At 38.4% G+C, this 16,362-nt stretch overlaps 1 protein-coding gene across 1 annotated transcript in view; it reads left to right on the top strand.

Annotated features, from left to right (window-relative positions):
• Positions 1-16,362, top strand: part of UNC13C (unc-13 homolog C) — a 385,689-nt gene that overhangs the window by 331,946 nt on the left and 37,381 nt on the right. Inside the window, exon 25 of the mRNA XM_089906237.1 lies at positions 4,579-4,726. Coding sequence (XP_089762363.1) covers positions 4,579-4,726 — 148 coding nt within the window. The remainder of the gene's footprint in view (positions 1-4,578; positions 4,727-16,362) is intronic.

Below are 16,362 nucleotides of genomic sequence, written 5' to 3'. Positions count from 1 at the left end.
AGCAAGGGAAAAACAACAAATAACATACAAGGGAACTCCCATAAGGTTAACAGCTGATTTCTCAGCAGAAACTCTACAAGCCAGAAGGAAGTGGCACCATATATTTAAAGTGATGAAAGGGAAGAACCTACAACCAAGATTACTCTACCCAGCAAGGATCTCATTCAGATTCAATGGAGAAATGAAAAGCTTTACAGACAAGCAAAAGCTAAGAGAATTCAGCACCACCAAACCAGCTCTACAACAAATGCTAAAGGAACTTCTTTAAGTGGGAAACACAAGAGAAGAAAAGGACCTACAAAAACAAACCCATTACAGTTAAGAAAATGGTAATAGGAACATACATATCAATAATTACCTTAAAAGTGAATGGATTAAATGCTCCAACCAAAAGACACAGGCTTGCTGCATGGATACAAAATCAAGATCCATATATATGCTGTCTACAACAGGCCCACTTCAGACCTAGGGACACATACAGACTGAAAGTGAGGGGATGGTTTGCATTTCCACCTGAAAATGGAAACCAAAAGAAAGCTGGAGTAGCAATACTCTTATCAGCTAAAATAGACTTTAAAAGAATGTCACAAGAAACCAGGAAGGAGACTACATAATGATCAAGGGATCAATCCAAGAAGATATAACAATTATAAATATATATGCACCCAACATAGGAGCAGCTCAATACATAAGGCAACTGCTAACAGCTATAAAAGAGGAAATCGACAGTAACACAATAATAGTGGGGGACTTTAACACCTCACTTACACCAATGGACAACCATCCAAACAGAAAATTAATAAAGAAACACAAGCTTTAAATGACACAATACACCAGGTAGATTTAATTGATATTTACAGGACATTCCATCCCAAAAGAGCAGATTACGCTTTCTTCTCAAGTGCACATGGAACATTCTCCAGGATAGACCACATCTTGGGTCACAAATCAAGCCTCGGTAAATTTAAGAAAATTGAAATCATATCAAGCATCTTTTCCTACCACAACACCATGAGATTAGAAATAAATTACAGGGAAAAAACGTAAAAAACACAAACACCTGGAGGCTAAACAATATGTTACTAAATAACCAAGCGATCAATGAAGAAATCAAAGAGGAAATTAAAAAATACCGAGAGACAAATGACAATGAAAACATGATGATCCAAAACCTATGGGATGCAGCAAAAGCAGTTCTAAGAGGGAATTCATAGCAACTCAATCCTACCTCAAGAAACAAGAAAAATCTCAAACAATCTAACATTATACCTAAAGGAACTAGAGAAAGAAGAACAAACAAAACCCAAAGTTAGCAGAAGGAAAGAAATCATAAAGATCAGAGCAGAAATAAATGAAATAGAAACAAAGAAAACAATAGCAAAGATCAATAAAACCGAAAGCTGGTTCTTTGAGAAGATAAACAAAATTGATAAACCTTTAGCCAGACTCACTCATCAAGAAAAAGAGGGAGAGGACTCAAATCAATAAAACTAGAAATAAAAAAGGAGAAGTTAAAACTGACACCACAGAAATACAAAGGATCATAAGAGACTACTATAAGCAGCTATATGCCAATAAAATAGTCAACCTAGAAGTAATGGACAGATTCTTAGAAAGATACTACCTTCTAAGACTGAACCAGGAAGAATTAGAAAATATGAACAAACCAATCACAAGTACTGAAATTGAAACTGTGATTAAAAAACACAGAAAAGCGTACCCTCCTACACTGTTTGTGGGAATGTAAATTGATGCAGCCACTATGGAGAACAGTATGGAGGTTCCTTAAAAAAAAAGGAGAACCACCATATCTTCCAGCAATCCCACTCCTGGGCGTATATCCAAAGGAGACCATAATTCGAAAAGAGACATGTACCCCAATGTTCATTGCAGCTCTATTTACAATAGCCAGGACATGGGAACAACCTAAACGTCCATTGACAGATGAATGGATAAAGAAGATGTGGCACGTATATACAATGGAATATTACTCAGCCATAAAAAGAACGAAATAGTGCCATTTGCAGCAACATGGATGGACTTAGAGATTGTCATACTGAGTGAAGACACAGAAAGACAAATATCATATGACATTGCTTGTATGTGAAATCTTTAAAAAAAATGGTACAGATGAACCTATTTACAAAACAAATAGAGTCACGGATGTAGAAAACAAACTTATGGTTACCAAGGGGGAAGGGGGGAGGGATAAAGTGGGAGTTCGGGATTGACATATACACACTGCTATATATAAAACAGTTAACTAATAAGAAGCTACTGTATAGCACAGGGAACTCTGCTCACTACTCTGTAATGACCTATATGGGAATAGAATCTACAAAAGAGTAGGTATATGTATAACTGATTCACTTTCTTGTACAGCAGAAACTAACATAACATTGTAAATAAACTATACTCCAATAAAAATTAATTTAAAAAATCAGAGTATAACTGTGACATTCGTGCAGTTATAAAACTTGTCCAGAATATTATTTAACTCTTCAATTAATGAGGGAACCGGTAAGATCTTATAACTGGCTCAAAGAAGATTTCCAAGAACCACACATAAAGATAAGCAGTGAGGAAAGCTGAAATAAGTTTACAAATAGAGGCAAAACAGATCTAGCCACAAAACAGTCATCAGTTGCATCCCACCAGAAGTAATTTGCACTTGTAACAACTCTCAGTCGCCAAGAGATCGTGAAGCATCATTGTAGCTGCCGCTTGTTATTCTTCCTGTACTTTACTAATGTAATTCTCCAGCACTTATGCTCAGGTTTGACGAAACTGAAGTTTGTCTGGGAAACATTGAGAGGGAGAATGCCTTCCCCTCCACAGATGCCACCTAGTCCTAGTTCAGTTTATCCCACTGCTCTTTACAGTTAGGGTATGTTATTTCATCTGATACTTCCCTGGGTCATTACGTAAACAGAGCTCCAGAGCTCACCCCACCACGCCTCCAGGAAAAACAATCAAGTGAAACCTTCCCCTTTCAATACACTCATTTAATAGTTTTCCACTTTAAGTATCATATCACCTTTCCTAAAGAAAGGAACTCTGATATTTTTTTTCATCCACCAAAGCACCTGAAACAATTCCAGACCCTCAGTCTTTGATAAATACTTTCTACATGTGAAAATATTTTAACATTTATATAAGAAGATCGAGGTATAGAACAAGTTTAAATATTACATCTTTGTTGACTCTTCAAAAATAAGAAAAGGCTCTTGCCATTTTGCTGTGCCTCCTCTTCATAACCATAGGTAGCTTTAGGCGCAGCTTGTGTTTCCACAGTGCGCCCAGCTGGAGTGGAAAGGAACTGTAAGTGGCCGTGGGTTTTTCTTTGGGAGGAGGGTGTCTGCAGTTGTAACAAACTTTCTTCAGATCATATCACCATTGCCTACTTCCTCAGGCCTGTGCCCTTAGTCTTCTCTACACTACGGTCTCTGAAATTACACGCAGATGCCTACAAATGCTCAGAATGTGTTTCTACTTAGGGAAGAAAACTAAGACAATTATGAATTTTCAGTTCGCTGACATGTTTCACCTCAGAAATTTTTAAGAAGTGGGATAGAGGGATAACATATATCCATTTAGGAGAGTGTATCAGAATCATTTGTTGAGCTTTTCCAAAACATGCCATTCTGTGAGAATCCTAGATTGTACGAGGCAGGCTGCAATGAGGGTGTAGTTTAGCTTTGTTGGTACAGGGAGAGAGAGAGAACCATTTATCTAACATTAATAGAATACTATAAACCCATTATCATCTCTAAATGGTTGGGAAATAACATCCTTAGTCCTATCACGTATCTCTAGTGAGTCCTCCAAAGTGATGTCTGTGCTTAATACCTTCAGCATTAGAAATGCTCATATCCCTCAATCACCTCATTTATTGTCAAATATATATGTTCTCTATCACCTTACCTATATAAATATTGCAATGCTTTGAGTTTGCTGGACGACAAGAGCAAAAAAAGAAGAAGAAAGAAACTCTGTTTCATTGCATTTCTCAGACACAAGGCTCAGGAGATGTTGGATTTCCAAGGACCACTGTGCATCCTCAGGTTGGCCTATGTGTGCACCATTGTGTGATTAGATCATGGGGAAGATGGGAGCAGTGGGCACCTGTCCTAGAATTGCAAACTAAGTATCTAGAAAATACATGACCAGGAGATACCTTCTTTATGAAATTTGACAACCCTGGATGTTTTTCTCATGTTCTGGAAACGGAAGTCAACAACCAAGTTGACACAGTATCTAAACCTGGCATTCTGTAAGCATGCTGGCCACTGCATCTTCATGATCCCATTTCTTTAACTTAAGTGTTGAATGAGAGGAAGAGTCTTAAGCTGTGAGGATCTGATGTCTGTGATGCAGAGCAACACTTCAGAGATACTGAGGGAACCTGAACTACATGGTGATGACTTGGCAGTGGCCAGCTGGTGCTATTTCTTTGTATCTACCTCATGTTGATCATACTGTATTATTCCATTTGAGCCTCACGACTATGGCAATAAAATCCCTCATCTAATACTTCTTTCTAAATGCCTCTGCTTACATTATTTTTTTTCTTTTTAGCAATACTTTCATGCAGGAGGAAATGGCCTGAAAAAGAATTTCTTGGAGAAAAGCCCAGATCTTCAGTCTCTGAGATACGCTCTCAGTCTCTATACCCAAACAACTGATGCCTTGATAAAGAAATTCATAGACACTCAAACCTCACAGAGTAAGTAACACATTGGATGTGAGAATAAGTAAACTGAACACAACTAAACTTCAACATAGAAATCATTATAAATAATATCTCTAATGTGACTATAATAAATTAAAGCAGCAATAAGAATGGGTAATTATTATTCATAGAAAATTGCCCAACCTTTAGCAAATTATTTTATAATTTCAGTAACACTGGGATATGCTCAATACTAAAACTATACGGAGTGGTTGACCTTTGCTCTTGATTCTAATTTCATAAAATTTAGTAAACCCTAGTTTTGAATATCCGTAACTGTGACATTCTCAATTTAGAACAAAAGAGTTAGTGTTTGTTGGTCTTTGTAACTTCCAAAGTAAGAGCATAATTCCCCAAATCCTGACTTCAAATGCAAAAATCTCCTGCTGTCGGGTTTTCAGGAGGGCAAACTCATTTAATCCTAATTTTATAATGAGAAAAATTTTAACTTTTACTTTGAAATGAGCCAAGTATTTCATTGGAAACTCAGATCTGTTTCATGTGGCGAAGTTCCCACCTCATAAGCTTCTAGGATATTACTGTTAAACAACCTTTCTTTCAAGTTGCTTTGTGATTTATTATATTTTGGTAATTCCATGTATTTAAGATCTGGCATTTCTGAGAGATTATTGAAAATGACCCTGTGAGTCCAAAAAAAAAAAAAAAATAAGCCATATGCAGGCTCAAACCCTAGAACATAATAAATTGCCTCCCAGATATAATAAAAAGAAATAAGAGGACACTGTCTTCATTCATGAGACCTCCTTCAAAGGAAGCATACGGATCTTTCTCCTCGGATGAGAATGCTCCAGACTTGTCTATGTTTCGTCATGGATATTTTCATTTCTCTAATTACATGGAAGATAATGCCAAGGTAGCTAGGTGCTAGGTAGGTGCTTGACCTGTCTTTAATATTATACTCTGCGCTTTCTGATAGTATCCGACTAAATGCTATAAATACTCCTTTAAATGTGATCTTCAAACCCAGCTTACATTTTTAGGATGGTTCCAGAAAGGAGAAAAGAGTTGAGTCATAAAGCCTTGTCAAGATATACATTACTCCTTGAACCCATGATCCCTCAAGGTTTTCTAAACTGTAAATATGAATGCAATTCTAACACATCTTATCAGAATAGTGTCGTTGCTCTATTCCTAAAGAATGTGAGTGTATAAAAACTTAGCTCTGCTTTTACAGGTATACATTATGTGTATATACACAACCCATGTTTCAACATAGATGTTACACCAAAAAAACTACATATGTGTATCAATTTTGGTGTATGGAATTTGGCACACGTGTTGATTTTCTTTTGTATGAATTGTTTGGCAACATCAAAAATAAATAGCGGGGGGGAATAAGAGGATTCATAATCCTAATAATCCCTGACAACATAACTTATTTTCGTCTTGGTCTTTCTTTTTCTTTTTTTACTTCCCTTTTCTGGCTTTTTCTAAGTACACAATTTTTTTTCTTTTTGGCATAATTGAAATTGGTAGGCTATGGATATGAAATGGGTTGCCTTTTCTCTGATAGTTACCTTCAACCATGCTGGGTGGAAATGATTTCCATCTCCTCCCTCCCTCCCTTGTCATCCCTCCAACTGCCCCCCAGCCCAGCATGATCAGTCCCAAAGGACCTGAGGTGTGAAGGGGACGTGAAGGTGCACTTTGCTCCCCCATCCCCATCATCTTCTAGACCCCTCTCTGCTTCAGGGTTTTGGGGGCAGACACTGAAGGAGAGGAGGGCGATGTCTTTCATGCCCCCTGTACAGCTGCGTCCAGTACCTGCTTCCTGAGGGCGCCGTGCTAGGGATCCTCCTATCTGCTCAGCTCCCTTCAGGGAGCCCTCAGTTCTTGCCTCCCGCAGCACCTACTGTGGCTTCCTGCTCCTAGTGTCCAGCCCTCTGCAATGGGGTCCCAGCCAGAAGGCTGCAGCCCAGCTTCCTCCAGTGGGACCCACCGCAGCTCATATATGCTTTCCACGTCTGTGGTGATAATGGGGACTTCTCCCCTGTCACCTGCCCTCTCTCTACAATTCTCCTTTCTACCTGCTCAAATACTTGCTTATACTTTCAAACTTGGGGGAGGGGAGGAGGAAGAAACACTACTGCCTAACAGAACATAACCATTGTTCAATCAAAAACAGAGGCGAGCCAAGTCTCGTCAATTAATGGATGCAGTGTTTCTGAGTTTTTATCCTTTTCTTCCAATTCTATCACAACCCTATCGCAATACTCATTACCATAGACTGAATAATAAAGTTAGCAACAGCACCATATCCCTTATAAAATAGGGAAAGGAGAGATAGAGGAAAATTCACTGAATGTTAGAATTCTGTATGACATACCCCAAAATAGAACATATTAAAGGATGCAATCCCCATTTCTATAACAGTCCCTAAAGTCATGGGTTGTATGTATGACTTCCAAATGCCCGGGGCCAGCCCATATTTCCTTTGGCTTCTAAAGAACCTCAGCTTCCAGGGTTCTTTAACTGACAGAGAAACATGGAAAAGTTGAATTCTCGAGGGTCTTATTTACATGGGCTGCTCTACTCTTCTATGAACATTTGACATGGGGTGTGTTGAAAGAGAGGAACTTGGGTGCCACCCCTTGGATTCCTTTGGTATCCTCCCTGCAGATGCACATTTACAATTAATAGTAGGAGCAACTCTCCCTTTTTTGTACCTGCTATCCTAGTATCAGGAAGAGTCCAAAATGACCAAATGAAGTCTCAGTTTCCAGTGTAAATATTGTTGCAATTATTCAAGTAATTTTCTAGAACTTGGCTCAGTACCAAATACCCGTGAATATTTATTGTTCAATTTTTGTTAATCTAATTTATATTTTATTAATATAATTAAGAAAGACCATACTCGTGTTATGGTATCTTTCAAATATAAAATTTGAAATGGGAGCTAGTGCTACACACTGCAAACCCCTGCTACCCTCTGCCTGAGGAGCCCCGTTCAGGGTAAGCTGGGCTGTCAGACAGCTAACCCCCAGGAAGCAGCCCTCAACCAGTGAAAGATAGGAAGCTGGCAGATTAAAAAACAGACAAAACGTCAGCTTCCTCAGTTGGGACAACTCTAAAATGAATTCTACGCAAACTCCAGAGTTCCCCTGTGAGATGAAGCTTCATCCCTTCAGGGAGGATGCCTTCCCAGATGGACCCTTTACCGTGGAATGCTTCTCTCAACTTCCTGCCCCCGGGGGAACCCAAATCCAGGGTCACACTGCTGGAAAGTGAGGATGCAGATTCCAGGTCAGCTCCTCTGGATCTAAATCCTGTGCACTTAACCATGATGCCTGCATCTTCTTGATGCTAATTAAATTATAAAGGCCAAATACCCTGAATGAATTTTTCCCCATTACTTGAGCTTTTTCTCTCACGATTTCTTAAGTTAGGAATACAGAACTAATTAGAGAAGCTCAGCTTATAAAGTAGTGAACATTATTTGGAAACAAATTTTACATATTTCATTTACTTTATGACTGACGAAACAAACTGATTTTTTGTCTCCATTTCTAACTCACATTCTACAAGTATTAATGAATCGTCATTCAAGTGTTACTTAATCAGCATGTGTAAAAGAACTTGGAATCCTTTAGAAATTTAACTGTGCTTTTTAAAGCATCCATATTTTGTTCTCATATTCTCATAAAATCTTCCCTTACTCCATTTTCTTCTTTCCCTCTCTCTTGTTAAAATGTTCTTTCACGTCTCTTTCTCCTTTCTGTTTTTTCCTGATCTGTGTTAGCAAATTATTGTAACATTAAATATACGGGGAAAGAAACAATGAATAATTAATGAATTATTTTTTCACTGTCTTCAAATTGGAAGATATACTTTCTTTAAAAATATTTTTAATTCAGTTTTTACATAAATGGGCTTGTGAGTATAGAAAAACCTGTTGTATATTGCTCACTTATGCTTTATTTTATTCCTTTTATTCCCTTGCTCCATTCTCTCCATTTTCACCTTCCTTTCCTCTTTCTTTGATCTCTTTTTAGAATAGATTTAGATGTCCTCTTTCTCCAGTAGTAAAAAAAAAAAAAGGAATAGAGTTTCATTAGAAATTTATGAGCACAGAGTTCAAATGAAATCCATCAGTTTGGAAAAACACTGTCTTCTCTCCTCTTTCTATTCCAAATATTGGAAAATAAACAAATGCCAAATGGATAGAGAAGTATTCTTAAGTCCTCAAGTGAAACTGAGAGTTCGATTTTAAAGAGTATCATGTTTATTAGTCTAGCAAGGTACTGCAGTAAGAAAACACCATATTATGCCGCATTCACCTAACAAATACTTACTGAGCATCACCTCTGAATAAAGCCCCATACCATGGGGCATATATTCAAAGCTGAACATAGTGTTGGGTACAACACCAGGTGCTCTAATATGGTGGTTCTCAAGCAGAGGGGAATTTGTCCCCCCAGGGCAATTAATTACAAATATCTGAAGAGCTTTGGTTGTCTCATCTGGGAGTGGTGGTCACGTTACTGGTGCCTAGTGGGTGGAGAACAGGGAGGCTGCTAAACGTCTTACAGTGCACAGGACAGTCCACAACAAGAAGTTACCCAAAGTCTCCAGGTGGCAGTAGTGCTGAGGTTGGGACACCCTGCTCGACTGAAACAACATGAGAAGTGACGTAACATGTCATGTTAGAAGAGGGAAAAATTTGCCTTGGGAAGACCGGAACGGCAGAACAGTCAGTGGGAAGGAAAACTGAGTCATGAGGAGGTAGAAAGAGGAGGGCATTCTGGATTCAGAAACTGTCCAGGAAAGAATATACTTGCATTCTTAATTTTAAAATCCCACTTGCGTTCTTAATTTTAAAATCCCAACATGTCAAGCATATCCACAGTATATTTTTATGAGGAAAAAATGTTTATTTTGCTTTTAAAGCAAAATTCACCATATCACCACTAATAGGGTTTAAAAGTACCTTAGAGTTCCTTGCACTGTTAACTATTTTGTGTAACGTTAGTAGAAATTATTTTAATATTTAAAGTAATTACCATGTTCTTCTCTTGGAGTTGGCCCTATGGCCTAAATTGGGTAGTTAGCTTGAAAATTTATACTTTTTTATTGTGGTTTCTCAAAAATGTGTTACTTACAGTTTTAGAAGCTGGCACAAAATCCATTTCTTGCATCTTAATTACAATATTCATCATCATTTTTAAAAAAGCTTCTCTAACAGCTATTTCATTATACCAAGGGCTCTTTGAATATTTCATGCAGTAGCAGACAGTGAAAAATGTATAAAACTTTAACATATTAAGTAGAATTCTTTTCAATGGAAAACACAATTTGGAATGAGACACAGAATGATTAATTGCTGACCTATCCTGTGTCATACTGTTTCCTTACCTGAGCATTTATTACAGCTTGAGGAACCTAAATCTAAAAAGCTTTCAAGACAAAGGGGATTTTTTTATGTCTAAGTTACAAATGGCTCAGAAAGCAAAAAAAAAAAAAGACTATATATTAAAATATATGAAGTGAAATGTCTTTATTCTATAATCTGTCCTCTTTTTAACTTTTTATGAGCAATATCTTTGAGTCCTTGCTTATTTGAAATTTCTTAAAATTTAAATCAGATCGTTTTGGTCATTATAATAACTTGTTTCCTGCTAAAGTAGAGTATAATATATTTTAATCTGAAATGTAAATCAGATAGCTACTGACTCACATTTTGAATCTACGGATATGCTTCAATACATTCATTATGTATAAAGCATTAATTATCTCTAATTATGTTCTTCAGATTACAAAAGATACGTCCATAAGAAGAAAAGAAACCCTTTGTGAAGTGGTTCACTGTAGAAAAGGTCTCTTCTTATCAGAAACGTAGAACTTAACATTAATAATATTTAGTTGGAAGAAGAGCTGGCATCAAAATAAAGAGATTAGCCTTTAGGCCAAGGGCCACAGCTGAAACTTCACCTTGATGCCACCTATGGGAGAAAATGCTGAGGAATGTCTTCAGGCTAAATAAAGTTCATTTAGCCATCTTCAATTTAATACTGATTTGAAAGCACAGTCAGAAGTGGTCTCTCATTTTAGCTAATAAGCCTTTCAGAGATCACCAGAATCCCCTCCGACACGTCTATGCCCCTGTCTTATCCCTGGGACAGTGGGATTCCACTAGCTAGCACTGCCTTCTAAGACAAGAGGTTAGATTTCTTATGCAGTGGAAAAATTGAGAATTTATGCGATTTGGCTCTTCAAATATTGCAGTTGGTCTGATGACATTCAACGCTGGGTGAGGCTCTTCAGTGCAGTCAAAAAGCTGTACACAAATAACTTTAGTAGGAGTGGTGATGTGATACGGTCTGAGCACACTGAATCCTTCCCCAATGTAGAAATGTGTTAGATAAGGGTTACAGTAATGCTGGGCAGTACTGGGCACGGAAAGCAAGTTGTCCACCACTGTGCCAGTCTTCCCAACCAGTCCTGCGAGGTGAGTAACTTCATCCATGCTTGTCAGGTTAAGAAATGAGTCACAAATAGATTAAGAAACTTGCTAAAGTCATATAGATAAGTGGCAGAGACAACGCCCTTCCCACTTTTTCACACTTATTTTAATCAGCGAAGAAAGCAGAATGTATTATTACTTCCTACACCCACCCCGCGCTTTCTTCTCCATAGTTTTGAATAATTGGGGTTACACTCCATACTTCTTACTTCTCATTTTGGTAAGACTAAAGCGCCCTTCTGTTCCCGAGATAATCTTTCAGTTGGTATCTTTTTCACATCAGCAACAAACTCTATCCCCGAACGTCTTCCTTGCTTCCCAGTTTCTTCTCATTCTGGCCCCAGTTACTGGGCAGGCTTAGTGGCCAGGGCGTCTTTTGAATGTTAATTGGAAGTAATTGTACTGTAGTAATTGCATCCTGCTTTCCGAAAACCTTTTCTAACATAGGCTGATCTCACTCCTCTGGCTGGAGGGTGTGTGTGTGTGTGTGTGTGTGTGTGTGTGTGTGTGTGTGTGTGTGTGTGTGTGTGTGTGTGTGTGTGTGTGTGTGTGTGTGTGTGTGTGTGTGTGTGTGTGTGTGTGTGTGTGTGTGTGTGTTTAGGCTGTTGCTGCTTTGGTCTTTCTTCTCTTTTCTACTCTTCTCACCCTTGTCCCCCACCAGCAGAAAGAATCATTTTGTAACACTCCCCTTGCACATAAAGTCATATCATGAGTGCTAACCTACATTTCTCTCTTCTCCCAATGTAAATCCTAGAAGACAGGGCCTTGCTTACTCATCCCTCAAATCTAAGTGCTCAGTATAGTGCCGGATACAAAGTCGGTGCGTTAGTGAATTTTAGAAAAAATAAATGCTGGGAAATTAAATGCAGAAAATTTTTAATTGTGTGATATGACACAGTCCTCATATTTGAATTGATGCCATTACAAATCTTTATTGAAAGCAAGTATATTTACAGCCCAAAAGAGAGGGAGAGGGAGAGATAAGAGGGAGGAAAGAGAGAGAGAGAGAGAGAAGTTTGCAGTTTGATGGCTGATATGTTTAGTAGTTTCTTTACAAGGTAGAAGACAGTAAGTGCCACTGGAGAAATACAAAGGGCTATATAAAGTTAGATGGAGAGAATAAGATCTCGCATTTGTATTAAACTCTTGAAATCACCATGTTATTCAATCCGTTACATGAACTTAAACATAACCAGTAAAAAATGAAATACACGACTGTGTTGAGTTTAGGTCACAGATATATTCATATACCCTTGCATTTCACTCATTTTTAGGAGCTTTCTCCATGTGCCAGCCTTTGTGTTAGATGCTAGTTAAAACTACAATGAAAGGCTGTGCTGAATATCTTCCATTTGCCCCTTCTAATCCACCTTACTTTCTCCCTGGGGCTGGGGCGTATTGATTACAACAATAGACTCTCTTACTCCTTGTTTCCCATTGGGTTCAGCCAGTAGGGAGCCCCTGCAAATCTCTGGGGGAGGAAAGAGTGAGGTAAGGTATTCATTCTGTCCGCTCCCTCTGGGCATGATCCATTCATTCAAGCTGACTTTGTCCTTTGACTCTAAGCCTCTCAAAGTTGCCTTCCCTAGAAGACTCTCCTTGTGGACCACAGTAGTGACTTCCGCCCCTCAGGCTTTAGGGATTATGGATATTAACAGCCCCACTATCCCTCAACCCGCCACCTAAACCTTCACAAAGAGTCTCTTTCTTAAAGCAACCAAAATTACCCTAATTTGAGTTTCCATCTGTTTGCTAATGATACCCCGATGCATACAAAGGCAAATCTTCATGGCTTTGCTAGGTTTTTCTTCCATGCCAACTCTGGGTCATCAAAGATTAACATTTTAAAATAAACAAACCAAGCATCAGAATAATTATCTTTGGAATGAGAAACAGAAAACATTGCATTTTGATGACTGAGCTACCCAGAATGAACGGAAGAGTGTATTAGCTTTTCACTCACAAGAATATTTCCGTTATACTCCGGCCAAGTCAACCAAATGCCAGCTCCCACTTTCTCATAATGCAGTTTATCTTGCTCAGTTTCATGTCTGAGAACTGGAAATCAGATTGAGACAACTGGGAGCCACTGGTGAAATTTGCAAAGTTTAAGAGCCCTCACAGCACAACTAAGCAGATGTTGGTTGTATGTCATGTCATGGGGAAATTATCATTCTTTTTGCGCTTACCTAAGTATGCATATTTCTAGGTCAGAAAAAGGGTACTTTCATTATTGCTTCATTTTTTAGTATAACTAGTTGGAAGATTAATTTTTCCATAACACTACCCATACAACTGTCTGTAATGGAAAGGTGTCTCTTCATTTCTCAATTGGGTGAGAGCTAGATCTCATTCCAAGACTATGCAGAATATCAGTGGTATTAGAACACTGCTTTCTCACTTAAGTACTCTGTTAGTTGCATCTTAAAGGCGAAGTTGGATTTAAACAATTCTGATAATGAGTAATGTGCGTGTTTTTCTAAAATTAAACCAAAAAATTAAATGAAATAAAAGTTACTTTGTTCCTAAAAACAAACAACAACAAAAAGCGCTTGACATTGGCATTACATTCAAAGATCTAATGAATCACCATTCACACTTGGAGTTTACTATAGTTTATAGGCATCTTCAAATACCTTTTTGTCTCCTGAGTCTGAGAACAGCCCTGCACAGTCAGACAGAGGTCTTTGGATTATTGGTCTGGTATTCCACACTGCCTCTGGGTGCTCTTTTGAGATGGGCATTTCGCCCAAGAGCAGTAGATACCATTGAAGTGATTTGAGCAAGGGTACAGTGTGCAGAAAAAGACGGAAGGGAGACAAGACAAAAGAAGGCAGCCAGGTTGGAGGCTAGGCTGTGCGAATAACTATGGAGACATGCAAGCAGGTTCAAGATGTAGTTCAGCACTCTAATAGGCATGAGCTGGTGAAATAAATCTTGTCAAATTAATAGAAATTTAGGATAAAAAATTTCTTTTATAGAGTATTAAAATAAAGCAATATTTACTTCTGTGTGGTGAAATTATGTGTTTTTTCTGCCTGCTTATAATTTTCTGCACTTTCAAATTATCAAAAAATGTCCAGGAATTTCTGTTGAATCATAATTTTAAAAGAAATATGTGGAGAACACACTTTGATCTGCAAAGTAAATTAGTTTCATTGCATACCAAGGTATAATCAGTTCAAGGTGGTAGGTTTTAATGTCTTTCAGGGCCTTGGATTTAAATCTGTGGGATGAAATAAACAGCCCAATTAAACCTTCTCCTTACGACTCAGAGGATCTCAAAATTGCTCTGTTGGTAGGAGAATTTTACAGAGTATGAACTACACATACGTGTTATATTTACAAACATATATATGCTATGTGTATATGTAATTTAATTATTTATAAATCTTATTTTATGAAGAAAATGACCAGAGTAATTCTGTTATGCATTGATTAAAATTAAGCAAATGCTAAATCAGTGATAAAACAGGTATTCTTAAAATTATCTAACACTTTCTTATTATGGGTAATTATGATATTCTTCAATGTTTTTGTTATTGTTCTTTTTGTTTTAGGACTGATTAGAAAGTGAAACAGAGGTTAGAATGAGTTGTTGGGAATTTTATGGAAATGCTGACAAACTGAGATGTCAGAAAAACATTCTTCAAGTCACTGAGTCAAGAAAGCAAAACACAAGACAATTTCTCTGGATCCTCTGAGCCATAACGTCTGTTTTTATTCACTGAGAACAGATTTCTGTGACCAGTGGGTTCAGTAGCATTAATTGAAAATTGCAGACCGTTACTTTACAACCTTTATGTGCCCTTTATAACTAACTTCCAAGAAAAGATACGGGATATTTTCTCCCTCGGTTATCCCGTGGCACTAGAAGATAAGCCTTGCTATTCAGTGTTTGATTTATCTTAGAAAAAGAACTGTGTTAAGTAAAATGGAAATAGTAAATCTCAATCTTTAAAGGTTGAAAGTCAAGCTTGTATAAACCTCTGGCATAAAGGTCTCTATTTATGGAGAAGAAGGGGCAAGAAATTGGTATGTTGGTTAAAACAGGGAAATGGGGAACCATGCAGTCATGGCCCAAGCATCTGCTCTACCTCTGCTTGGCTATATGACCTTGAGACAAGTCACTTAACTTCTCTAAGCCTCAATTTTCCCATCTGTAAAATGGATAACATAGCAATTCCAAAGTCCACTGGGTCCTGGGAGGATCACAGTGGTAATACACGTGAAGTGCTCAGTGCACAGCAATCTCTCAATGTTAATTTTTAGTGCATCACTGATATTGGACACACTGTCTAAAAAGTACCTCTTTCTTTTACAAACATGAACAGAGAGGAACTGTCTTAGGATGCAGCTCTCTGGGCAAGGAAGCCAATAGTCAATCACATGCTCCTCTGTGAGCTGTACCTCATTACCAAGGGGCTCTCAGAGTGACTGAGAAACCTACCACACTGAGACATGAAGGATTCACACCTGCAGTTTCTATGAACTTCTTCTCCATACGCGCCGTGGTTGTCAAATAATTGTGTAGTTTTTGAACACTTGGTATATGCACAAAGCGCTATGCTGGTAGGAGACACAGGGGGAAAACTCTCTGCTCCAAGGAGCTTACAATGAAGCTAACAACAGCTACATGAGAGGGAAAAAGCATCACACAAGGCAGCTTACGCTAAATACCGGGTGAATCTAAAGACCAAGTACTAAGGGCTTTCAAGGAGGGAGAAATGACTGTGGGCAGGAGAGTTGGGAGGATTCAGAGAAGCGTGGCTCAAGGTGGGCTTTGACAAATGTCTGAGGTTCAGGTAAGAGGAGAAGAGGAGGGCATGTCTGCAAGGCACAGAGTCCACATCTACAAGAAGAAGTACTTCTCAATGTGGAGTCCCAGGAGTAGCAGTGTCAGGGCCTCCCGGCGTGTCAGTCAGCTTAGACCACAGTAACAGAATGCCACAGACTGGGTGGCTTAAACCAAAGAATCGTATTTTCTTATAGTCCTGGAGGCTGAAGGTACCAACAGATTCAGTTTCTGGTGAGAGCCCTCTTCCTGGCTTGGAGGTAGCTGTCATCTCTTGGTGTCCTCACATGGTAGAGAGAGCACACTCTCTTGGTGTCTCTTCATATAGAGACCCTAATCCTGTTGGGTCAGGGC

Source organism: Delphinapterus leucas, chromosome 2, assembly GCF_059928025.1.
Source record: "Delphinapterus leucas isolate spDelLeu-1000000601 "Yukka" chromosome 2, BTC_Dleu_Yukka2, whole genome shotgun sequence".
Taxonomy (NCBI): domain Eukaryota; kingdom Metazoa; phylum Chordata; class Mammalia; order Artiodactyla; family Monodontidae; genus Delphinapterus; species Delphinapterus leucas.
The sequence above is the reverse complement of the archived record's forward strand: the minus strand, read 5'-3'. Positions and strand labels throughout refer to the sequence as shown.